Genomic DNA, 27,542 nt, shown 5'->3' with positions numbered 1-27,542 from the left:
TAGGATGAAATAAATTTATTTTGTTTAAATATTACAGCTACCATATTTTATCTTGACTCTGATCCGTCTTTTTCGCCTTATGTCTTTCTACCTCTTTTTGCGCTGAATTGAACATGTTCCTCAACTGCCTAACAATATGACGTTAGTCGGGCGTATAAAAAACCTTTCATTTTACAGTTTTGGAATACTTTCAACTTCTGAAATCATTAGATATTGTCTTAAATAAACTGTTACGTTTATAGTTTGTACAACTGAAGCAGTAAATGAATTTCAATTAAGGGTTTACATTTTTTTACTCACACAAAGTATAAAAATATTTAAACGAGACATTTAAGTACATTTTTACAAACAAAACTGTTACACTATGTTTCTCGAAATTCTGTTTGGTTTGAAAAATTATAATCAGATGAAGTTCATCCATTTATAGAATACAATGTCCAGAGTATTGCTGTGAAGCCAGAAATGCATAATTATTCTAAGCCTCTTATTTTTAACGTACCATGTTTTACAATATAACATAATCGATAAGAAAAGCAACACTAACTTCTAAAATAAATTTGGATATACGCAAAAAGTCTTAAAACGTTACCATATCATCACTCATACACGAATTGTGATAACAAGAATAAAATATTTCGTATTAGGTTTTAGTTGTAATCCTAAAAAATCACAGAGCCTTAAAAATATTGAATTACCAAAACTATCGGTGCACACAAATAAATAATGCGCAATAAAACTAAAGATGCACTTAATCAATCTTGACGGCCGCGTAAATTTTTCTAACGAAAGCGTATGCAGCGAAGAACCCTATAGAACCGGTGAGTAACCAAAAAGTGAAAACCATCAGTCCGGTGTAGCTTATGTAAAGTAACGTCGGTATGAATTCTGTTATTTCTAAAACTGTCATAAAGTAAAATAGTGAGTATCCTAAAATGTAGAGGGCGCTGCCACCGGATACGATGAAACTGCGCCACCACCAGTGGTAATCCTGAAAAATATATTAATATTTTAGTTCTGCGAAGTAAGTTACTTAAGTATAATTTTTCCCAATATTAAAATAAAACTTGAATGCGATTTATTAAGAAGTGCAGTAAAACCTGTGTTAACGGCCACCTGTACTAAAGGCCGGTTTCAAAATTTCCCAAACCGATTATAGGTAGACGAATTGAAAGACGTAGAAAATTATTTAATATGCAATAATAATGGTGAAATTTTTATGGATGTGTCTCGAATTTTACTTAAATGTGAAGCTGAGGTTCTTAAATTAAAGCTAAAATTCTAACACAAACAACAATTGACACATACTTTAAAAAAGTTTAACATCTGTTTTTTCCTAGTATAGTAGGTAGTTTTATGTTTTGTATTAGTATATTAAAAAGTATTTTCAGTAGTTTTCCGTTTATGTATAGAATTATATTTGCTTTAATTAATAAAATAAACAAAGTTGCAAATATCGTTTATGTATTTGTGGACTACAAAACCTCTCACTTTTATATAACGGTCAATAGTTCTTTCACTTTTGGTGGCTGTTATTGACAGGTTTTACTATATAAAGATTTGTTTGCATCCCATGTATTTATAGTCTATAATTTAAATTGCATATAAATAGTGAGCCTAAACAAGGAATCGTATGCAAATATACTGCCTATAAATATTCAGAGCAATGAAAGAACTAGAAGTACCAAATCAGTTGGTAAATTTAACAAAACTAACTCTTGAAAAAGTTTAATGTAGAGTCCGAGTCCAGGGGGAACTGTCTAAACCTTTTAAAACAAATAACAAGCTGCGCCAGGGAGACCCCCTCTTCTGTATACTGTTTAATCTGGCTCTGGAAAAACTAATACGTATGTCACAAATCACAGCCACCGCTTCAATATATAACAAATCAGTGCAAATCCTTCTTCTTGTGCCACTCCTATCGGGGATTGGAAATCATCAAGGCTATCCTGACCTTGTTTACAGCTGATCTAAAGAGTTCATTAGTGGTACAGCCATACCACTCTCTCAAATTACGCAATCATGACATTCTTCTACGGCCTGGATTCCGTTTTCCTTCTATTTTTCCTTGCATTATATTTTGAAGTAATGCGTATTTATGTCCTCTCATCAGGTGACCCAAATATTCGAGTTTTCTTCGTTTGGTCGTTGACAAAATTTCTGGGTCTTTTCCTATCCTTCGCATTACTTCAAAGTTTGTGACTCTTTCAACCCAACTTATCTTCAGCATTCGACGGTACCACCACATCTCGAAACTTTCAATATTTTTTATGTTGTTCTCTTTGAGATTCCAGGCCTCTACACCGTATAATAGCGTTAAATACGTAGTCCCTTAGCATTCTTAATCGTAGAGGGATGCTTATATCTCTGTTGCAGAAGAATTTCCTCATCTTTATGAAGTCCTCATCTTTATCCTTTATGCAAATCCTTGTCTATGATCATAATATCAATATTGTTAGGAGAACGGAAAATGCTGTACCAGAGGCGTATGTAGCACTAAAAGAATCGAATAATAAACATCAACAAAATTAAGTACATGAAAACAAGCACGCAATCACAAATCCTACAACCACTTGTTATAGATAACGACGTCATCAAAGTAGTTAAAGAATTTGTATACCTGGAAGCGCTCGCCAACACGGAAAATAACACTACCGCAGAATTTGTACGGCCAACAGGTGCTATTTTGGGATTAATCTCCTTTTTAAATCTTCAATTATATCGAGAAACACAAACTCTATAAAACAATATAGAGTTCAGAGACCTGGACTTAAACAAAAAATAATGAAAATATGATAGGATGTTTCGAAATAAAAGTACTAGAGCGAATCTATGGAGGGGTGAATAACAATGAAGTGTGAAAAGACGATACAACTTAAATATATATATTTAGGGATTCTACAGTATTCACTGCGTTCCCTCGCTCAACCGTTTCCATCTCTCTGTTGTTCCATTCTCCATCGTTTAGTCCTCTCTTACTCATGGCGTCGTCTACTTCGTTCCTCCAGGATTTTCGGGGTCGTCCTCTTTTCCTCCTTCCTATGGGACTCCATTCGGTTATTCCCTTTATCCATCTGCTGTCGCTAGTTCTTCTTACATGTCCATACCACTTTAGTCTTTTTTGTTCTATATATGTTAGTATGTCTGTTTCTATTGATGTTCTTTGCTTTATTTCGTCATTACTTCTCCTATCCATTATTGTTACTCTGCAGCATCTTCGCAGGCATCTTCGCTCTGTTGCTATTATCTTACTGCTATTATCTTATCGCTGTTTCTCTTGTTTATGATCCAATTTTCAGCCCCATATGTCATAATACTTCGCACTAATGTTTTATAAATCTGCGTTTTTGTCTTCATATTTAGGTGTCTATCCCACCATACTGAGTTAAGTTGTCGGATTGCTGTTCTTGTTTGTCCTAATCTTTGTGTAATTTCTTCCTCTGTTGTTGCCTTTTTCGTGATTATAAACACCAGGTATTTGAATTTATCCTTTCCTTTGATTGTTACGTTGTCATCAATCTGTAGATCTTCTATGTCTTCTTCACTTGTAGATAGGTACTCTGTTTTCGCGAGGTTAATATCCAGGCCAGCCTTGGTATATTCTTCTTGTAGTTTCTTCATCATGTAGCTGAGGTCGTCTTGGTCTTGTGCAATCACTACTTGATCGTATGCAAAACCTAACGTATATAGGTATTCGTTCCGTACCGGTACTCCCATGCCTTCGCATTTTCTTTTCCATGTAGTCAAGGCTTTCTCTAAGTATATTTTGAATAGGGTTGGAGATGTGGAACAATCCTGCAGGAGCCCTTTTGTTGTGGTGAAGTCTCCTAAGATTCTTGTTCCCATTTTAATGGACACTTTATTTTCTTTATACAGAGCTTTTGTAGCTTCTATGAGTTCCGTCTGTATTTCTAATTTGTACATTGCCTCCCATAGTTCTGACCTTGGTACAGAGTCATACGCCTTTCTCAGGCCCACAACTACAACTTTAAACTTTATAGAATACACTAGGAACCAGATATCGTAAAATACATTAAGATATGATGTTATGAGTGGCCAATATTGTTTTATGGTGCAGAGATTATGGTCTAGAGACCACTTAAAAGACTACTTAAAATATCAAGGATGGATCGAGTTACCAATGGAGAAGTCTTGCGACGAGCTTGAGTAGCCAGGTAATTGTTCGAGTGTGGTGAAACAGCGCAAGGATTCCTATTTGGAACACGTCTTGCGTGTTGTGATTCCTATTTGTTCTTACTTAACGGGTAAGATTGATGGTAGAAGAGGTCCGAGAAGATTACATTCCTGGCTTAGAAACATACGAAACTGGTGTGATCTCGATTTCCATCTCGCTGGGTCCATTTTCTGACTAGTTAAGGAGGAAAACCTTGGAATAGTTGATTAAGACAACAACTGAAACGCCTTCAAGCTACTGACTAAATGTCGCAACAAGAAGATTCGGTACAACGTTCCTTAATAATCCTTTCTTACGCAAATAAAAGCTGTGATGTTGTTCCTCCAACTTCTCAAGGACAGGAATTTCCATTAACTAATAACCGCCACAAGCTCTTATTTCCCATGCTCAAACGCAAACAAACACAAAAAAAGAATCATGTTTTTGACACTTTATAGTGACACTATATATGTCAAAAACATGATTCTCTTTTTTGTTGTCCATTGTTTTGATACGAAGTATCATTCGAAGTAAACGTTCACAATTTTTTACGAAGTTGAAGTTGTATGTGTCATCATTTGTATGTTCACATATTTTATTTGAAAACCAAATTTCATTTTAATTTTTTGAGGGTCATTTACTTAATATTTTAGTAAAATGCCATTTAAATGTCTTTTTTGTGGTCGCGTAATTTCGAAAAGCGAAATATCACTTTTCAGGAAATCATTTTTGAAACGTATTTTGTCTTATAAATATTAGGATATATATTGATTGTCAGTGAAGGCTTTTATCAATCAAACCATCAGTTTATAACTTTCTACGCCGTCTTCTGATTTCCAGTCTCCATTTATGTAACTCGGTCGATCCAAAGGTTTTCTTCAACTCCCCTCTCCCTTAAGTCTTTATCGATTCCTTCTCTCCAACTTAATCTCGATCTACCTTGCTTTCTTCTTCCACGTGGTGTCCAGTTCAATACTTTCTTTGGTATTCCGTGTTTATCCATTCTTTAAACGTGTCCATACCATCTTAGTTGATTTATTCTGATGTCCTCTGTTATATTGTGCTTAAAACCCATAATTCCTCGTATTATTTCGTTTCTAACGCTCTCTAATCTTGATTTTCCAGCCGCTCTTCTCCAGAAGTCCATTTCTGTTGCTTCTAATGCTTTTAAGTTTTTTCCTTTCAGTGGCCATACCTCACTTCCATAAGGCTTTTAGTTTATTTAATAAATAAATTATTATACATTATATGTAGTGAATATTTTACAGTTATTTTTTTGTTTTTTTTTTAATTAAAATCATTTAAATATAATTTTTCTAACCAGTTTTTTCATAAATTTCCTTTGGAAGACGAAAAATAAACTCATTATAAAATAAACGAGCAAGCCATTATTGTAGTAAACATACCTCCAACCTCCAAGCCATAGGTCTTTATGACACCCGATTATATATCAAACGTAGCCGACTGCTGGGTCTATTTATTATACGTCATTGGATTTAGCTTAGAAGTTCATGTTGACAGCTGGTAGCCCTCATGTTGACAGCCGCCATCTTAGAATTAGGAGAGGCTTACAACTCACCTGCACACGTGCCACGCCTGACGACAATCATTAAAGGATATCGAGAGAAGATCAAAGAATGCCGCCTTTTCCACGGTCGGCAAAATTTTTCCACGTCCAACCCTTTCGATACTGTTGCCGTAAAAGTACGATTTTCATTTGAAGCTTTGACGAGAAGGCGCCGTACTATTACGCAAATTAATCTCCATCGTTCAGCTTTAAAGAGCTATAATCGTAATAGTACGTTCTACATTGTCCATCTTGCTTACTAGTATCGTTCATGTACGTTACGATTCACAAATACACGACATACACGACAGCACATCACCCACCCTAGCGTCGTACTTTCTGAATACCGTTTTAAGTTTTACGAAAAAAAATTCTACTACTTCGATAAAACGAATATAAACAAACTGCCGACAAACGAAAAACGATTCAACCACTTCAATATAAAGAATGTAACCTACTGAGTGGCCGTCTCGATCGCGAAGTGCAAAATTTTCCCGGCGCCGTATATGTGCAACGCGCAACCGATACTTGATCCGTAGCGAAAGGGTTAAAATGCGATTACTAGGCAGGACTCACAGAACTCTTGTAGCCATTTTCGCATCTAATTTTTAATAATAAAAAAACTGGATAATTTGTAAGTTCCGAAAAAAAGATTATTTTCTTGAGCTTAAAAGTGAATCGAAGAAACTGTTAATTTAATTGCTATGATTTGTTAATATTTCGCAACTAAATCCTATACTTGTTTTTGTGAACTGTTTTAATATTCATAATTTTTATTTAAAATTAGCTAATGAATAACACTCACCTCTCCGCACAGTTGAAAATACACCATCACAATAGATATTTGAGAACAAGATATTATTAATATGACGAAAACTAAGAAGAGGAATCCGAAAAGATAGTAGAACTGATTTTTCCATATGGCCGTGAATATAAAAACGAGTTCTATAAATACTGCTCCAAATGGTAATATTCCTGCCATCAGTGTGCTAAAAAATAAATCAAACAATTTAAATCAATTTGCTACACAATTATAGATTAAATATTATTTTTATATGGTATAAAGCCACAATTGATTGTAATGAAAATTACATTTTATAATAATAATTGTTCATTGACGTTTCGATTTCCACTCCGGAAATCGATTTCAAAAAAGATTGTTTTAAACTGATGGACAAAAATATCGAATATTTTGGAATTTTCCAATTTTTTTTGTTGCAGTCACTATTACTTCAAAATAATTTTAGATTACTGATAATACTCAAATAGTAGGTTGATGTACTCAACTGGTTTGAAATATTTTGATGTTTATTTTGACGTTTATTCAGTGGTTAATGCCATTCGTACATTTTATCATAAAAATCCTTCTTCACGTAAAGGAAAAATCATACTAATTCGGTTATTTTTAGTTTAATTTATTAAGTTTAATTAAATATTGTTTTGATTTAACTAAGTTTAAAACAAGTATCCCACCAATTCGGCACTGCGATGAAGTCCAAGTAGCACATATTGTAATTTTGTACGATGAAGGATATGCACAAAAAGGTATCGCACGACGTCTCAGCAGAACTGAATCTATAGTTTCAAATACTCTAAAAAGGTACCGCGAAACAGGAAATTTTGAACGAAGGCCTGGTCAAGGACGCCCAAGGTGCACAACCGCATCTGATGACCGATTTTTGGTTCTTAATTCTACACGAAATCATTCATTGACATCGATGCACCTCAGAAATGAGCTATTAAATGTTAGACAAGTTAATGTGAGTTCGCAAACAGTTAGACGAAGATCAAAAAAAGCAAACTTAAAGCCCAGACGCCCCGCCAAAGTTCCACGTCTTCTCCAAAATCATAAAGCTCGTCGTTTGGAATTTGCAAGAACACATATTTAGTGGAATACCGACAACTGGAAAAACGTTCTTTTCACTGATGAGACCAGAATACTATTATGGGAGCCAGATGGTCAAAACTACGTCTACAGAAGAGTTGGAGAACGATTCGCCAGCTGCAGTCTCGCCCAGGCCATTAGTTTTGGAGTTGATGGCATAATTCTTTGGAAAGGTATTAGTTGGGAGGTACGTACCGCACTTGTGGAAGTGATTAGACGGATGACTGGTGATTCTTACGTTTAAAATATCCTGCAAGATCATGTTTTGTCATATGTTGGTTACATTGGATATGAAAGATTCACGTTAATGCACGATAATGCCCGACCACATGCCGCTGCCATAGTGAGTAATTATCTTGATGAGGTCCAAATTCGAAGATTGGATTGGCCACCGTCTAGCCCGGATTTAAATCCAATAGAGCACATGTGGGATCCCCTAAAAGGCAGCATACGACAAAGAAATCCCGTTCCAAATACGATAGAGCAGCTTCGGCTTGCTGCACAGGATAAATAAAATGCAATTTCCCAAGGATATGTCCAAAATTTACTTGCAAGCATGCTGAGAAATATGCAAGCAGTAATAAGAGCTACAGGGGGGAATACTCGTTACTGATCATGCACTTCTTTCAGTTTAAACCAGTTGTTTAAGCAATTTAAATTATCATTTAAGTTTAGAGTAAAATAACCTTATTTACCTAATACTAAACATTTATTTTTTTCACAATTTTCTCCGCATAAAAACTTAAAATTTTTCATTAAACATTGTTGAAATAAACTCTATTTTACAATAAACGACTTGCTTGACCAGAATTTATTTTGAAAAAACAAAAATTTGAAAATTCCAAAATATTCGATATTTTTGTCCATGAGTGTAAGTTAGGGAGTTGTTTTTATACCCTATAGCTGTTTGGCGCTTTTATTTGCCAAATAGACGGGCGACTTACTTGGCCTCTATATTGTAGGCAAATAGCCATGCTTTTAGTTGAAAATTCTGAGGATGGTATTTGCACCCTCAGGATGATATCAAATTCTGATTATTTTGTGTGTTAGTTTGCTATTTGTTTGTGTATTATGTATAATTGTAGATGATTTATCTCTGACTCTATTGATCCGCTAAAGGTATACAGAGGATCTCCTTCAATAGATTTCAGAATTTATTAGTGGCCGTACGCAGACAGTTAACTTGGGTAGTGATACCTTAATTGAAATGACGGCAGTATCAGGGCTGCCGCAAGGCTCCTATTGTGGCCCTGTTTTATTTTGCTTGTCTCTGGACGATTTAGTACAAAAAATCAAAAATTGTAGTGTTCTTATATTTGCTGACGATGTAAAACTGTTTGGAAAAATTCAATCCTGGAATGATGCTATGTTCTATTACAGGAAGAGCTTAAATCGTTTTATGATTGGTGCAGTTTAAACAAAATGTCACTTAACATAAACAAATGTGATTAAATGACATTTTCGAGGCAATGAAAACCAATTACATTTATTTACTCTATAAATAACTTGCCATTTGCCTCTAAAAATTAAGACTTGGGAATCTGGTTAGACACCAAACTGTCATTCTCAAGCCACATTAATCAAGTAACAAACAAGACGATGAAAGCACTGGAATTTATCCAACGCATATTTGTAGACCTGTCATTGTTCAGATTTAGAAGACTTTATTGTGGTCTCGTTAGGCTCATTCTAGAGTATGGATCAGTTGTGTTGGTCTCCATCATACAACTGTTACATTGAACGTATTGAAAGGGTCCCAAATAAATTTTTGAGGATATCAGCTTTTAGTGAGTAAAAGACAGCCTTGATCTACCAACACTTGAGTCAAGGATGACATTGTTAGATTTATGCTTCCTGCACAAAGTCATTAATTCTATTACATACTGTCCTCAATTGTTATCACTCGTTAGTCTTAAAGTATCTAGTAGAAACAACAGACAATCGGAAATCTTTTCAGTGCAATTTCACCACACTAATTATGGTATCAATGAACCGACTACACGATTGATACGGAATGCTAATAGCCTGCCAAGACAAATAAATATTGTTGACTCCAAAATTAGTTTATATAAAAAACAACTAAAAGGTATCTTATATAAGCGTAGTGTACTATATAAGCGATTTCTTTTACATGGCAATCCTAGTCTACCTAGTAGCTGTATTAAAGTTTGTTATAATTTATTACTCTGAGACATTTGACATTTTAAAAATTTATATATATATATATATATATATATATATATATATATATATATATGTATATAAGAAATACAGGATAAAAGTGACTGTCGATATAAACAAAACCACAAGTTTATTAGGGCTGCAGTCATACGGTTGCCCGAGATGTTAGAGTAACACTCTTTTGACTTTTTGTCGAGCTTTCGGAATGGTTTTATTCCTTTTTCAAGACACTGTAATGTATATAAAAAAATGTGTAAATATTTACAAAATGTCACAATTCGTCAGTGCAACTTACTAGTCGTTGAGATTATTTAAAATAAACTTTGACACTCAACATTAAAAATACAAATTTAAAATATAATAATGGACAATACATTCTAAAATTTTGGTCAGGATAGTAAAACTTTGTTTATTTCATGACATATTTTGATGATATGTTTTAACTATAATACACAGAGAACAGAAAGAAAAAACCAATGTGATTAAAGTGTAATTAGTTGTTCTTAATATTGTATTTATTTGTTTTTTCAAGAAGCAAGAGGTCCATATTTGGGTAGTTTTGATTTTTAATTATTAACCTGTCTTAATGGTATGCAACCAGTTATGCATACAAGAATATTTAGACATTTATATTTATTTTATTTTTGATGTTTTTCCAGTAAATAACAATAAATGTTGCTCAATTTATCTATGTCAGACTTTTTATTAATGCAAGATGTACTGGATTTTATACAACACATTTTCAAGAAAACACGTTTTGTATGGTTTTTTTCTTCTTCTTTTCTACCAAAATACAGGAATCCTCGAAATTGAACTCACGTTTCCGAGTTATTGCATGTTCTGCGAGTGCACATGCATTTATTTTGTTGGTTTTTATGTCACTGCGATGTGAGATCACCCTATTGTGGAAATTACTAATTGGTTTTAATTAATTTAATTTATATATATATATATATATATATATATATATATATATATATATATATATATATATATATATATATATAAACCTCTCATAATATGAAGATAATAACCATAACTCACCACAAGATTGGATTCATATACCAGTGTTGTTCAGGAACTTGTCTAGGTATCTGATTTGTTCTGACCGGATGTTGGTACGGCTGTTTTCTATATCCGAAGTAATACCCTAAGTATACCAAAGGTAGCGATACGAATACCCACATCAACAAAAGATTGATCATAGCGGAAAACGGGACTGCACCGCTGCTGGCCTTCATTATTGATGTAAATAACAAATTTCATTAATCTTTGAATATTTTAAATAGGAATTGATTACTTACTTTTCCCCAAATAAAGAAATTTAAAAAGAAACAAGTCCCACCGACCACAGCGGGATATAGAACAGCTGTGAGAAAGGCAGCCCTTTTCCACTCTCTTCCCTTCATGGTTTTATAAAGACGAGCTGATAGATAGCCTGCTACAGCTCCATGGATCATGTAGAAGGTAATAGCTGCTGTGGTTAGAGCACCTCGAGACGCTGGTGAAAGCATTCCTAACATAGCAAAAACTGAAACAATTTTAGATATGAATGTATGTATTAAAATACTCATGTGAAATTAGTGAATTATTACTACACTTATCAGCATTAATACATTTTATATTTGTTTCTGGAAGAAATACTAAAACAGTTGATAAATCAAAAAAGACTTACATATCGTTATAAGAGACATCAAAAATATTTGAATTCCAGATCCAACAAGAGCAGCAAATAATCTCGAGTTACGTGGAGGTCTGAAAACATCTCCGTGTACTAACTTCCAACCAGTTTCTTCGATTGTTTCGTCGTAACTTTCGTCTGCATTATATTTCGCAATATCTCGTCGAAGTGTTCGAACCATTATCATGGTGAGGATGCCTACAACAAATTGGTATAGATAAATTTGTAGCATTTTCTTTTACCCTGTATATTTTAAAAATCTGTTTAGTTTCTATGAGCACTGCGTCTTAAAAATTTCCGAAAGAAAGGCTTTCAAATGTCTCAAAGAATAAACAAGAATGTTAATGTTGATTTTATTCAGCCCAAATAGCCTTGGGTGAATAGAAGTGAATAAAGTGCCGATCAAAGGATTCAGCGTTGAGTGTCTTAGCCTGTGGAGGAATTTTTGCTGAAATTGCGATGATGTGTGAGAAATATTATTCATTAAATACCTGGCATTCTTTTGCCAGGTACTGGGGCTTTGTCCCCTAGTATCAACAATTTTCAATTTAGTCCATCAACATTTTAAACGTCAATGTTCCCATTTTGGAAACAAAATAAAAAACGTACTAAATATGCTTTCTGTATGGTCCTTTCTTACTTGCGGTAACATGCTTTCTGTATTTTTGCGGCAAAATACAAAGCTGCATTCTTTACCTATAAAACGCAGCTTGACTTTTGTCGATAGGTCACTTAGATCAAAAGATATCGAATTTTTACCCGTCGAGCTGATACAAATTTTATTGAACATTGATTTCACATTTACATTCAAATTCGCGCCGATCGCTTCAAGCGTTGTTTTTGAGAGAACGATGCATTCTACTCAAAAAGTGCTAATAAGCATTTTTGTTGAAAATTATATTAGCTACATTTTTTATTTGAAATATTTTTTTCTACGGCGTACAGATTTCGTCTCTGAGGACTGGAGTATCTAAAAATCGTGTAAAATAACGTCCAAATTTGTCACTTGCTTTTTTTGTACTATAGTTATTGCGGGAAGTCGATATGTAGTGTACAGTACATACAGTAAATGAATCATATGAAAGAAATATTTACGAGGAACATCTTTAGGTAACTTATTTTTAAAGATATTACGTTCAGAGTTCATTGTTACCAAAATGGGAACGTTGGCAATAGCGAAACACTGTTATTCAAGGTTCCCTAAAAAATACCCGTGCATAATTGACGAATTGCATTAGGCGTCATAAGCCTGACAGAAGAAAACACGTGGTTTGTATAATAATTTTGAGTTTTAGTTACGTTTCTGTAGAGAAACGGATCCTTTGGATCCAAAAACTTTTTATGGTAAATTTATAGCAGTAAAAAAGGCATAATACGTAGACCTATATTTATACCTACAGTTAAATCATCTGTACGAAGGCAGAGATTTCTGATAAATGCACTCGACGACATAGAAGCTTCAACATCCGCCAGATATCGGCGGACACATACTGACATAAATAATCTAATAGCTACATAGATTACCGTCCTCCATCAAATCAAAATAAATGATTATCTCCAAAAGGTAAATTAATTATTATTACTTAGTACTTCAAAATTAAGGGATCAGGACCACAATCTGTCAAACCGGAAAAAGCTTTTGGTCAGTATATAATATTACTAATTAAAAATTACACATAGTACACTCTTAATATTCCCAAAAAAATTCGTAATTTATTAATAATTGAAATAAACACGAATTTAATCATATATACACTTAATATAAATTGTCTAAATAAAATGTTTACGCACTCACTTAAAAATCAGATAGTGGTGAATTGAAAGTCGTTCACCTCTTGGTGGAGGCCATGTGTGGTGATGCAAATAGGTACGATCCCAAAAAGGTCGAAGTCCCTTAATATCTAGCCGGCAGAAATAAAACGATAGAGCAGGGTGAAAGAAAAAGAACTCTAGGAAGATAAAACATTTTTCTATATTTTATGATTGAACGAAAGTGGCAAAAAAAATAAAACTTACCGCATACATGCGAGTTCTTGATCACACAAACGTATTTAAAAAAACTGCAAAATCTCTCTTTATAAGAGACATCGTGAGAGAAATGAAAATAATGGGAGTCAACATTCTCGGAGTCAGTGAAGTTAGATGGCCTGGATCTGGACAGACAAACATCGATAACCATGTAATATACTATGCTGGTAATGACGATCCTCATCATTATAACGGAGTGGCATTTATAGTTGACCAGAAAAGCAGTAAATGTATAAAGAACTTTATACCTAATTAATTAATACCACTCCTCGTAATACTAACTTTATTCAAGTATATGCTCCTACAGCAGAAAAACCAGAAAGAGAAGTACGAGAATTCTACCAAGAGATCAAACAGCTAATGAAGATCACAAAGAAAAATGCTGTAAACATTATTATGGGATATTTTAATGCCAAAGTAGGTGAAGGACGGACCGAAGACGTAGTAGGAAACTTTGGTTTGGGCCAAAGAAATGATAGAGGAGAATTACTGGTCCAATTTTGCCAAGAAGAAAATCTAATGATCGCAAACACCTGGTTTAAACAACTAAAAAGAAGATTATATACATGGAAAGCACCTGGCGATAATCAAAACCGCATAATAAGAAACCAGATTGATTATATATTAATTGACAAACGTTATAGAAATGGAATCAGCGGAGTTAAAACATATCCCGGGGCGGACATCGGTTCCGACCACAATCCTGTTGTTGGTAAAATTTCAATTAAACTAAAGAAAATCAAATACAGAGAGAAGATAAAACCTAACCTCGAAAAACTTAAAGATTCAATAGTACAGGCAGAAATAGAGAAAACACTCAATGATACACTCAAAGAAAAATTCAATGAAGCACCCGCGGAAGCAGAAGAAACAATAGAAAGTATTTGGCACACCTTCAAAACAACAATCAAAACTATACAAAGAGAACAACTACAAGACAACATCAGAAAAACAAAGAATACATGGATGACAGAAGAAGTCCTAGAACTGATGGACATAAGATCTTACAAAAATAGCAATGAAGAAAAAATATAAAGAAACCCAGAAAATCATTCGAAACAAAATCAGGAAAGCCAAAGAAGAATGGATGAGCAGCAACTGTGAGGAACTCGGAGATTTACTAAAAAAGAAGACTACTTTAATGCATACAAAAAGATAGTAAGTCACAAATATGAAGAAAAAAATCACTACAACTTTGGTAGATGATAACAACCAAATAGTATCTAGTCCAGAAAATGTAGAAGATATCTGGGAAAAATACATCAAAGATCTGTTTGATGACGAGAGAACAGAACCACAAATGAATATAGTACAAGAAACAATAGTTGATATATTAACATCGGAAGTTACAAAAACAATCAATACGGCAAAGCCACGAAAAGCCTCAGGTCCAGATGAAATATACGTAGAGATCATAAAGCTTATCAATGAAGAAAATCTTCAGACGTTAACACTATTATTTAATAAAATATATACCACTGGAATCTTCCCAGAAGACTGGCTTAGATCGACATTTATACCTATACCCAAGAAAAATAAAGCAAATAGATGCTCACAGTTCAGATTAATTAGCCCGATGAGCCATTTTCTGAAAATTTTACTCAAAATTGTACATCAACGAATATACAGAGAATGCGAAAGAAACCAAACAATTGTTTGACCACGCCGATCGAAATCCACCCTCGAAATTTGTACTAAGCAGCCAAAAATACAAAATAAAAACTTGGATGGACCCATCAAAATTGAAAAGGCCACGGTGACCTAGCTGACCCCTAGACTAGATACTTTCTGAAAGAAAAAGACAATTCTTAACGGCAATATACAAATAATAATCTCTTTACGAAGTTTATACAGTGTTAAATAAATAATAGTTGAAACCGCTACCACAAGTTTATCATTAAAAGTTAAAATTTAGATAACAGTTGTTTTCATTACAAATTAAATTTTTATCAGTTGACCACAATAACCAATTTCGATATTATTTAAAAAAAATAAATAACCAAAACTTACCAGACAAGAAGAAAATGACGACGATCGAATTTATAATCGAAAACCAGTGTATTTGTGCATCTGTCATGGCCAAGTAGGTATCCCATCTTGAAGCCCAACTCACTGACGATTCTTTCCATTCCACCTCGTATGTAAAATACAATTTCGTACCGGAAACTGGATCGACCACTTGAGATTTATGTTTACTGGGAAAGTCGCAAGTATTTCCATTAAACTTCAACTCATCCATATGTATGGATTTAGCGGTTATTTGAAAACCTACTATTCTGTACACATCGCTAAAAATAAAAAAAATACAAATTTTATGGCGGTAATTTCTAGAGTGAAAGCTCGGAAAAGTTTAGCGAAGTACAGTACTCGGTCAACAGACATTTACTCAATACACACACACTAAGTAAAATTGAAAATGTCTTGAAAATGTTGAAAAGAAAATGTCTTCAAAAAACTAAATTGGGTCGAAAAGGGATTAAAAATAGATGGAGTATATCTTAACCATTTGCGTTTCGCAGACGACATAGTACTAATAAGCACAGATATCCATGAACTAAAATCAATGCTACAAGATTTAAATCACAAATCGAATCAAATAGGATTAAAAATGAATCTCGACAAAACAAAGATATTAAGCAACAGCCTAGAAAACATCACGATAGATAACATCAATGTAGAAAAGATAGAACAGTATATATATCTAGGACATGCAATTAAAAACGAAAAGGAACATCAAACCCTAGAAATTAAAAGAAGGACACAATTATCATGGGCTGCTTTTGGGAAGTTGAGCTTCATTTTAAAAGACAGAAAAATCCCAATACACTTAAAACGAAAAACCTATGACACTTGTATACTACCAGTTGCAACTTATGGATTGGAAACTATGGCAATAACAAGAAAAATGGCAGAACAATTAAGAGTAACTCAACGGGCCATGGAGAGGGCCATGTTAAATATAAGCCTCAGAGACAAAATTCCTAACACCGAAATACGTCGAAGAACTAAAGTAACCGACATCATGGAAAAAATAGCGACATTGAGATGGCAATGGGTAGCACATGTAGCAAGACAAGACACCAACAGATGGTCTCATAAAGTGACATTCTGGAGACCTCGAGAAACAAAAAGAAGCGTGGGAAGACCCAAAAAGAGATGGATAGACGATATAACAGCTGTAGCTGGAAAGCAGTGGATGAGAATTGCAAAAGATAGGGAAGCGTGGAAACAATTGGAGGAGGCCTATGTCCAACAATGGATGAATGAAGGCTGAATAAGAAGAAGAAGTAAAATTGTTAGTAGATTATAGATTTCAAAGTGATCGTCTCGTAGATCTTGCTCCCGTAGACTCATAATAGATATTTCTACTTTTCGACCTGAAAGATATTTTTTGAAGACTGGCTAATAATTCAGGGATAGAAGATTTTTGTCGTGACACTGACCCCGCCAACAAACGACAGTTGTTTTGAGTAGTAGTCCTGCAAATCGATTTTTGGACTTAATTAGTTATTAAAAACTTAAGGTCAAAAAACGGTAAATTTTCACTTTTTTCGTTTATCAGCAAAAGTATTTGAAACAAATTTGAGAGTAAGAACCTTATAAGTCATAGAAAGACCTTCAAAATGCCATTTTTTTAAACGTTTCTATCATTATTTGTTGCTTAGAAATTTGCAAAATGAATCACAAATTTAAGCTTCTTATAAATGCTAATAACTTCTTTAAAAATGAACTTAGAACCTCCATATAATATGAAATGTTAGGACTTGTGGTGCTTATAATATGATCAAAATTGCAAAGCGATCAGTCAAATAGTTTAAGAGTTATTTAATTTGTTTATCCCACATTAAATCTTTTTGTAACAATATAAGCCAGGGGTCGGCAACCTGCGGCTCACGAGCCGCATGCGGCTTTTTTATTTTACACGCAAATATTATTTATTTTACCAAAAAAAAAAGTTTTAAAAAGCCTTCTGAATCGATTGGTTCGCTTTCGCGCATGACGTAGTCAAGAACGCTTATTCCCGCAACATTTGAATGTAGTATGGGAAAGACTTTTAATTTTAAGTTTTTTTATATAATTTGGCTAATTTAATTATAGTAATCATAAAGAGATGATAAAATTATGTTATTATAATATTTTAATCATAAATAAAATTTTTAAGTTAATTTAAATTTATTGATTTTTGGTATAGTTATTTTGTTAACATAGATATCCTTTATAAAACAAGTTTTAATTATCTTTTATTACACGTAGGTACAGGTTAATTAACCTATACTCCAGAGTTCGATATTTCAGATGTTTAAAAAGATACAAAAAACTGGTAATGAAGGTACACAAAATTTGTACGTATATACCTACTGGACAAAACACAAAATCCAAATAAATAATGATAAAGTCAACTTTATTTAGATCGGATGAGCTAGCTGGCCATCGAATATTGTAGTGTAGTGAGGTCACACAATATTGCACAACATTTTAAATGACATCTTTTGTAATATTCAAACATAAAATTATCTTGGTATTGTTTATAATAATGATAACATTATATATTTTAATAATGATAACATGATTTAACAAAGAAAAATATCTCATTCTGGAAGATGCTACTTAACAAATCGATATGAAAGAACCATTTAAGGTTGCTGTCTAAAAAAATAACAACAATTTTGCAGATGAATTCTGGGTCTTCGTTAATCTATAAAATGACAGATATTATAATGGAGTTTTTTCTAGTTGCATAACTATGCACATCACTCAGTTTATCCAAATGTTTTTAAAAACACCTATTTTTAACAGCGATGGTTCATGAAGATGTGGAATATTCACTTGAGAAGTGTATATATTTGTATAAAGAGACATATGTAAGCATATATCTAAATTATTTTTCTATTATAAAATAGATGACTCAGTCAGTATTGAGTTACTTTAAAATATATTTATTATCTCATAGCTTGCAATTTGCAGATAAAGATATTATCGTCGAACTTTTGTTTTTATACAAGCCTTCTGTCTTGCCGGTGTAAAGTCGTCTGAAGTCGATATTTATTGTGTTTTGCGTTTGAACTTATTTGTGCCTTATTTTTATATTATTATATTGTTTGATAAGTAAATTTTGCATATTCTAATCGGTAGGTTATAGTAATGTGTATATTTTTTATTTTACTAAATTTCATTATAATTCATCTAAAATACCATATTGAATTGTAAAACAGATTTTTCTTTATTGTAATCTATTTTGTTTTTATTTCAGTAAAACTGCTGGGAAATGAGTGACAGTGAAACAGAATACGCAAATCTACTACTATTTACCTATTCACAGTATTTCCTCTGCAGAAAATTTTTAAATTTCAAAGGATTTGCATACAAAAAAAAGCTTATATTATTAGTATATGTATGAAAACAAAAATAAATATTTCGCCTGAATCCCTAGGAAAAGTAAAGGATTTATGCTACTGAAAATATATTTTTTATTCAATTATAACCAAAACAAAACATTAAAAAAAAAATTAGACCATTTTTTTACCCTAATTTCAAAATAGCTAGTACAAAATAGATAGTGCGTTAAGCTGTAATAATGGGTTCGAGCAGTCTTGACTTCGTCACACTCCAGGGCCAGCTATCAAATGTCATGCGCAATATCATACCTTGTGTATTCATTGTACCATGAGTGTACTTATAGTCAATCAGTACGTGAGAGAGTGGGACAAACAGTGTTTCGTGTCCAAATAATCAGAGATTTATTTATTTTATTTAGGTAAGTATTTTAATTAAGAAATATCGCTGTTAAATGTATTTTAATACATTTTATTTCATTATGCCCAGCTTCTCGTATGTATTTAGGTACTTAAGTATACTTTGACATAGTAAATAATTGCAACATTTGTCGTCTGCTATTTTGAATACCTAAATAATAATAAAAATTATTTATTTCATAAACCAGTTTCTCGTATGTATTTAGGTACTTAAGTATACGTTTACATAGTAAATAATTGCAACATTTGCCGTCTACTGTTTGAACAACAACCATTGAAAAGCGTACAATGTACAAAAAACATTTAGATGTATAGTTAACAATGCAAAAAGTTTTAATCTACATGTCTTTTTTAAGGTAATACTATTTGTTTTTTTACCTCTCTATGAATGTTTGTTCTTATAATACTCATTTGTAGATAAACTGATAATATTTACTGAGCAGTAAACGAAACATCTTCAATAAATTTAATAGATAAAGTAGACATAGTCCTTGTCTCATTATCTCCACCTACTGATCGAGAGACCCTAACACTTCGAGTGTTCCTTATTTATATGCGAATTGACGGTCGTACTCCTTGAGAATTAAATTGTTTTATATTATAATTTTATATGAATAAAAATTTTTATTTTTCAAATATATATTTTTGATTTTTAATTGGAGTAAATTTTTTTATATTTCATTACTGGCATTATTAAGAATATTAACCACAAAACAAATTTTACTTTATTTCAGCTTTACCGCAAGTATGGCATCTCAAAAAAAAGGGAAGAACTGAGGATGAGCAACGAGAATTTAATCGAAATTGGATAGAGTTGTTCGCTTTCATATGCAACTCAGATGGCCTTCCGACTTGCCTCGTTTGCCAAGAAAAACTCGCACACAATAAGAGATCAAATTTAGAGAGACATTTCACTAAAAAGCATACTCAATTTGCTAGTAAATATCCAGCCGGCGAAGAAAATAATGTCAATCTGGCAAGCTTCGCTGTATCACTAGAAATTGCAAAAAAAGGCAAACCATTCACAGATGGTAAGTATATCAAAGCCTGCTTTATAAGTACATCTGAAGAACTGTTTAGTGATTTCAAAAACAAACCAGAAATCTTGAATAAAATCAAAGATTTGCCACTATCCGCTAAAACAGTACAAGATAGAGTAGCTAAAATGTCTTCAAATGTGACATATTTGCAGGTGGAAGATATTCAATGTTCTTCCGCCTTATCACTTGCTATAGATGAGTCTTGCGATGTAAAAGACACGGCTTTTGTTGCCCTTTTTGTCAGGTGTATTCCCAAGGTCCCAAAGAAGAACTTCTGGTATATTGCTACCGCTCTCGGGACAAACTAGAGGGGAAGATATAGCGCATGCGTGCAAAAATGCCTTGAAGACAATGAGATCGATTTAAATAAAATAGTTTCAATAGCAACTGATGGAGCCAGACGTATGACAGGAAAAAATAAAGCGGTAACAACGATTCTTCAAAGCAAATTAAATCACGAAATTCTTAACGTTTCACTGCATAATACACCAAGACTCGCTTTTTGCCCAAACATTTCTAGCCGAAATAGTTGAGGTCATGAATTTGCTGATCAAGATTGTTAATAGCATCTTGTCAAAAGCACTCTACCATCGTCAGTTCAAAGAATTCTTAAATGAAATGGAGGCTCAGTATTCCGACCTCCTTCTTCATAATCAAGTGCGATGGCTTTCCAAAGGTAAGGTGTTAAAGTTTATTTGTTTACCAAATTCCCATCAGTAAACATGAGCACGTGTTGATATTCGCCGTCTCATTCGTCAAAAGCCTATTAAATTTAATTTATTACCTTAAGCGAGACAGATTCTCATGTTACAGATCCCAACTTGCGAGCATTTTAAATTCAAATTGTATCGTGTTGATTTTTAAGTTAATATATTGTGTTATATTTATGTTATAGTTATTGTTAAGTTATTTACTGGTCGTGTTATTTTTTTAGAGTTTAGTTAAATTGTGATATAATGATTAAATTTCAAGAAATTCTTACACTAACAGTTTCAAAAGTAAATATTTTTAAAAATCATATAATACATAGGTCGTACATTAGTACGACCCCGTTTGGCTTACACGTGGTTCTATTGACGATTGGGAATTCGTAGAATGAATAGGGTTTAAAACGTTTTGCTTTGTGCTTGAATGAAATGAATACATTCCTAAATGAAAAAGACATCAATCACCCTGAATTAGGGAACGAAAAATGGTTGCAAAAATTTTACTTTATGGTGGATATCACAGCGAAATTAAATGAGCTGAATCTAAAACTGCAAGGAAAGGGAAACCCAGCCTATGTTTTGGTGGAAGAATTGGTTTGTTTTGAAGAAAAATTAATTGTTTTTGCAGAAGATATGCAGAGCGGTAAATTACTTCATTTTCAATTTCTAAAGCAATATCGCGATAAAACCAGTTCGACTGTTGGCAGGAATTACTTCAGCACAGTTACAAAAAAAAATTAAAGATGAATTTGCTGGCAGATTTGAACAATTCAAAACCAACAAAACTACTTTAGCATTTATAGTAAATCCTCTCAACACAAATAGTAACGAAATTCACGTTGAGCCATTTGGAATTCATACTGGATCTTTAGAAATGCAATTTGCTCAACTGTTTGTTATTGAAGAGCAAGTTCAATATGTTCTGTAGCAATATGTTCAAAAATAAAATGTCACTGTCTTAATGAGTACACACTGGATTTTCACTGCATACTCTTCGGCACTTCATAGGAGAGCGTGTCTTGAGGAAATTTTTTTCATTCTAGATACTACCATGTCATTATATGAATGAAAAAGCGATAGGCAGTTGTTCACCCAAGAAAAATTGCTGAAGCTTTAGTCTGAGTCTTCTTCTCATTGCGCCGTCTCCTTTCGAAGGTTGGCGATCCAAATGGCAATTGTAGTTTTGGAAACTGCTGCGCGAAAGATCTCTGCGGATGAGCGGTCGAACCATCTCCTCAGGTCTTTCAGCCACGAGTTCTGGCGTCTTCCTACTGATCTTTTGCCCTGTACTTTTCCTTCCAGTATAACTTGAAGTAATTCATATCTTTCGCCTCTCAGCACATGACCCAAGTATTGCATTTTCCTCTCTTTGATTATTCTTAGTAATTCTTTTTGTTTACACATGCGACGAAGTACCTCAACATTAGTAACTCTTTGTACCCATGGAATCCTCAACATTCGTCTGTATATATACATCTCAAAGGCATCTATTCTTTTTTCTACTTCAGAGTCCATTGTCCAACTTTCACAGCCATACAGTAAGACAGAAAAAACGTAACATCTGATCATTCGGATTCTAAGCTGTAGACTAAGGTCTGATCTTGTAAAAAATGTTTTAGTCTGGGTGCTGCAGCGAAATTGGTGGGGTACATGAAACAACATTTCAAAAGAGAATGAAATCTGTAAGTTCAATATTGAGTCTATTAACTAATTTTTATGGTATACGAGGCATACACTAAAAGTTTTACATAATCTCATTGCACCCATTATTCCATGCAAACAGAGTTTTGCAACTCTATTCTCTTTTACTTGATCGAAAAGGATGATTTGAACAAAAAAAATAAATAAAGAAATAAAAATTCAAAATCTACAATGCACAATGAAAAATCGAATGTACTGAACAAAAATAATATTCTGCAGATAAAACAAGCAAAAAGTTTTTAACATATTTTTTTTACTTACGGCTGTGGATTATGGTACAAAAACCTAAGTTTAAGGTGGTTATTGATGAAACTTCTATCTCCAACAGTGTTGCCAAGTCGGTATCCATGTTCTACTTGAAGTTCATTGGTGTCAGGATTGAAAACGTCAATTGCTGCTGGTAGATTGTCTACTAACCTAAAATTGCATTAAACTATTATAATGTTACAGTTAAAGTACAAACTTCAGTCTGACACTAACCACTAGTTAAAGATTTATGTCACATTTTAAATACAGTGTCAAGGAAATAAAATGTACTTCTAAATGTCTACATTTGCTTATAAAATGCATATACGCACCAATAAATCCCATAAGGAAAAAAGAACGAAAAAGGAACAAAATGGTACAAAGAAGTAAACAAGCCCCACAATAAAAAAGGGCAAAAGAAATATTTGCAAAGGAAAATGGAGAAAAAAACAACTTTTTACACAAGTATATTGATAGGAACCATGACTCTTGAAGATATCAAACAAAAAATAAGACACCTGGAATAGACAATATTTCATCTTGTAGCATAGATTACTTACAAATTTATATTAAAGGCCAAGTTGCTCTTGTTGAAGAGAGGTGGGCGTGGTTCTTTCAAACATATATAGAAACTGTGTATTATTTTAGAATTTATTACAACAAGTTTTACAACAGTAAAAAGTAGTCTTAGTAATGAACAAAAAAAAAAAACATTATTAAAAGATCTCACTTTAAAAGTTACGTCATTCCAGAAAGATATTAAAATATCAACTTATGTTTACATTATTTGGTTACCATGAGAAGTGTTTATACAAAACTAATTTTAAAATCGTAAGTAAACAAACTAAAGATAGGACGTCTGAGGTGGGTAGGCCACGTAATGCGGATGGAGCAAACCGACCCAGCTAGAAAAACGCTCCTTGATAGACCTATTGGTCAAAGAAGAAGAGGAAGACCCAGAACAAGATTCCTAGATAACATCGATGAAGACATGAGAAATATGGAAATACGTACTTGGCGGAGGAAGGCGATGGATAGGGACGACTGGAGAAAAATTCTTGGGGAGGCTAGGACCCACACAGGGTTGTAAAGCCAAAATGATGATGAAGTAAACAAACTTTCTATATCATGATGTTAAACTCAGAATGAATTTATGTATTATCCCAAATTTCGAAATTCGTTCACATTCAAAGAAATATAGTTATTTATTAACTAAGAATATCTATTATAATTTTAGATAAAAATAATACACTTCACTATTTTTTTAAATTCATAAATATTCCTCGCTTGCTCAATAGAGAATAGAAATATGAAATTTGGTACAACCTGATTTATCCAACTGCTGGTGGTTAGGAAGAAAAGGATATGCTTTGTTTCTTTTTACCCTCTAAGTATTTGATTGGATTAAACCATTTATTAGGAGTCCTTTTATACCATTAAGAATTACTGGACTGAGTTTAGAATATATTACTTTGAGTCAAATAAGTATATTCAACATCTCTAGCCTCACGATAAGGGTCTCTATAAGAGACCACAAAAACAGAATCACGTCTTAACAGTTTGACGTTTTAAGAGATAAAAGAAAGACGCTATATCTTTTCCGATAAAAATCGAGACGATTTACAAGTTAATGAACGTTCTCATCTAACGGATATATTTGGAATTACAGTAGAATCCTTGAGTTAATTAAAGTACTTGGCAGATAGATGGCGGGAGGAATTTTATTTTAAAAAAATTTAATGGAAATTATAATGAATTTTCTAAAACTTTTGAAACGGTAACAATCTGAACTCTTTAAATTAGATGGCCAAAAAAACCAAGTAGAGTTAGAAACTTGAAAGAAAATTCTTTAAAGATCTTTTGACTGACCAACGAAAATGAGATGTGGAGATCCAGAAACAACCACAAACTTTACTGACTGTTATGCACGAAAAAAGAAAGTGAGGCTATGGAAAATATGGAATAATGAAATAGAATAGGTAAAGAGAAGGAAATTGAACTTACAATTAAAGAAAGAAAGCTACAGTATCTAGGACATGTGATGCGGGGCGAGAAGTATGGCATCCTGCGACTCATAATGCAAGGAAAGATAGATGGCAGAAGAAGCATCGGAAGAAGACGAATTTCATGGCTCAAGAACCTGAGAGAATGGTTTGGATGCAGCTTAAAACAACTATTTAGAGCTACTGCCTCAAAAATTAAAATAGCTATGATGATTGGCAACCTCCGTAGCAGAGATGGCACCTGAAGAAGAAGAAGCAGTTACACAAATTTTGATTAGTGGAGTTGAACTTAAAGATGTGATCAGCATGCTTGGACGCGACATCATTAGAAGCAAAGTATGTATGCAAAATCAGTAGTTAGATAAATTAAAATAGGGTGCCTTTACATAGCTATTGGAATTCTTTGAATAAACTGCTCAATTATCTAATCTTTTTTTTTTCAATTTGTTGAATTCTTTTTCAAATCAAGTTTTCAACATTTTTTGTTGTCCATTTCAAATACTGATGATTTGTTATTATTATTCAAAGGCAAACTTCATGTCAAGCATTATCTTAAAAGACACTGATTGACTGTCTAGAGGTACAAGGTGCCCTTTGTTTAGCAGAGTGCTATACTTACAAGAAAAATATTGAATTATTGGTAATTTTGTTATCTAGGCCTTTGTGCAAGTTCTTACTGATATTGCTGGTACATAGGTTCCTCTTGGCTGAAAAGAACCCTATTGAATAATTCTTCTTTTCATATTCTTATGCTTATTTGACAAAGGAAGAGTCCTAGAGTCTCTATCGAATTTGGAGTCAATAGATCTTTTTGTCATTAACCACAACTTCAGTTAAAATTATGTTTATTTTGAATTTCATTTTTCACTTCAGTGAAATTTTCTATTTTTCACCAATTTTTATTTTGAGAACAATTTCCAAAATGAGAATTTTGAGAACAATTTCCAATACAGGTAATAAAAGAAAATAGCTTCAGAGCAATGCTTTAGTATCATACTACACATTTTTTAATTTAGCAACAAGTGATACAAATCTTGTTTGGAAATACCATAACCAATTTTTTTATGAAATAAATTTTTTTTGGGTTATAAATTGGTAATTTATAAATGTAAATTGTTAAATTCAATTGTTAAATGTAATTATTAAACTTCACAAAGTCAAACAAAAACAATCCATTTGTGTTATTTTTCAATGTTTTTATATCATGGACATATACAAAGTTATCAGTATCAGATGATCTGAAAGAGCATTCTTAGAAATAATAATAAGTTTTATGACAATGTATTAACACCAATAATAATTAGCAAAAGCCATTTAATATTCGATTTTTAAAGGATACTTTCTATAAATTGTTGGATATTGAAGATTTTTAGTTATTTATTGAAATTTCTATTATATTTTCATAATAGTGAATTTTTATGAAAATCCTGTTTTTGTAATGTTATATGGAATGTATTCAATCATTACTGACTGATACCAGTGACCTTAATACTTACAAATGAACAAAGTATTCATGTTGAATTCTATCTACTACAACTTGAGATTCTCTAACACTCCAGTTGATTGGATTACCAGGAGAATTGCACAATAAAGTACATGGGGTATATTCTGCCATCTTTACAATGTAGGGAGTATTTACAATTCTGTCTCCTCTTAAAACTTCACCCAAATTCTCAGATTTGTACTGAATATACTCAGAACCTCCTTTGGGTAAACAGAAGGGTAGAGAATAATATTCATAAGGTAATTGGGTATGTATACTAGTCATTTTTACAGCTCTTACTTCTATTTGTTCACCTAAAAACAATAAATTATATAATTGCACAAAATATCAACATAAATTATTAAAATAAACCCAATTTAGTAAACAATTATGAAGTTGATTTTAATCATTTTCTAACTTAAAATATAGGGGACAAGGATTGTCCCACCCAAAACATGACTACAATTTCATACAGTAAAATATTTACCCTTTTTAAAATCACTAGGTGCCATTCCAGGAACATAAAATTCATGACTTAGCGTTATACATGCTAATAGTAAAAATAATTTTACAAAGTGTTGAATATTCTGAAAAATAAAATATAATTTAAGGTTGAGGTTAGGTGATCTATATATTTTAAATACTTACAAGGCAACTCATTTTAAATATACTGTAATATAAAATATAAATTTATATCGATCTACGTTATTTTTGTTGATAAAAGTTACGAAAAATCATTTTATTTTAATAACAAAAAATAACCAATCTGACAGTTCCTTAGGACGTATACAATAATGTTCCGTATCCGTTTAGTAATCTGAATCTGTGACTGTCACCATAGAATAGTCGAACACACATGTGTTCGGTTGTTCTCTGCTGTCACTGTCTATGGGCATCGGGAAAGATGGCAAGTATTTTTATGTACTGTGGGCACAGAATAATTAACAATTGTTATAAATAAATTTGTTATTGTTATTATTTATTCTGTGCTGTGAGCAAGGCATCGAGCAAAAAGTCAATGCTCGATGGGGCAAGGAAGAATTTGTCTTCAGGACTGTTCAGGACTTCTGGAATCCCCAAACTTAAAAGCCAATTG

The 27,542-nt window shown here is 32.8% G+C and overlaps 1 protein-coding gene across 1 annotated transcript; it reads right to left on the bottom strand.

Annotated features, from left to right (window-relative positions):
* Positions 1 to 27,265, bottom strand: TM9SF4 (transmembrane 9 superfamily protein member 4). The gene is made up of 10 exons (XM_072538177.1): positions 27,095 to 27,265; positions 26,934 to 27,033; positions 26,460 to 26,760; positions 22,976 to 23,131; positions 15,524 to 15,801; positions 11,480 to 11,683; positions 11,109 to 11,335; positions 10,849 to 11,039; positions 6,544 to 6,727; positions 1 to 988 (listed from the first exon to the last, which is right to left on the bottom strand). The coding sequence occupies exons 1-10, from the start codon at positions 27,104 to 27,106 to the stop codon at positions 749 to 751; spliced, it is 1,893 nt and encodes a 630-aa protein (XP_072394278.1). The 5' UTR covers positions 27,107 to 27,265; the 3' UTR covers positions 1 to 748.
* Between the last annotated feature and the right edge of the window lie 277 nt (positions 27,266 to 27,542).

The sequence above is a fragment of the Diabrotica undecimpunctata genome, chromosome 7 (genome assembly GCF_040954645.1).
Source record: "Diabrotica undecimpunctata isolate CICGRU chromosome 7, icDiaUnde3, whole genome shotgun sequence".
NCBI classification, from domain to species: domain Eukaryota; kingdom Metazoa; phylum Arthropoda; class Insecta; order Coleoptera; family Chrysomelidae; genus Diabrotica; species Diabrotica undecimpunctata.
Note: the sequence above shows the minus strand (reverse complement) of the source record. Positions and strands in the feature narration are given on the sequence as shown.

Bases quoted from the DNA above. Each gene is read 5' to 3' on its own strand.
- TM9SF4 (XM_072538177.1), bottom strand. The intron at 26,761-26,933 runs GTAAATATTTTA...TATTGTTTTTAG, and splicing joins ACCTAGTGATTTTAAAAAGG to GTGAACAAATAGAAGTAAGA. The intron at 23,132-26,459 runs GTAAGTATTAAG...ATGCAATTTTAG, and splicing joins CATGAATACTTTGTTCATTT to GTTAGTAGACAATCTACCAG.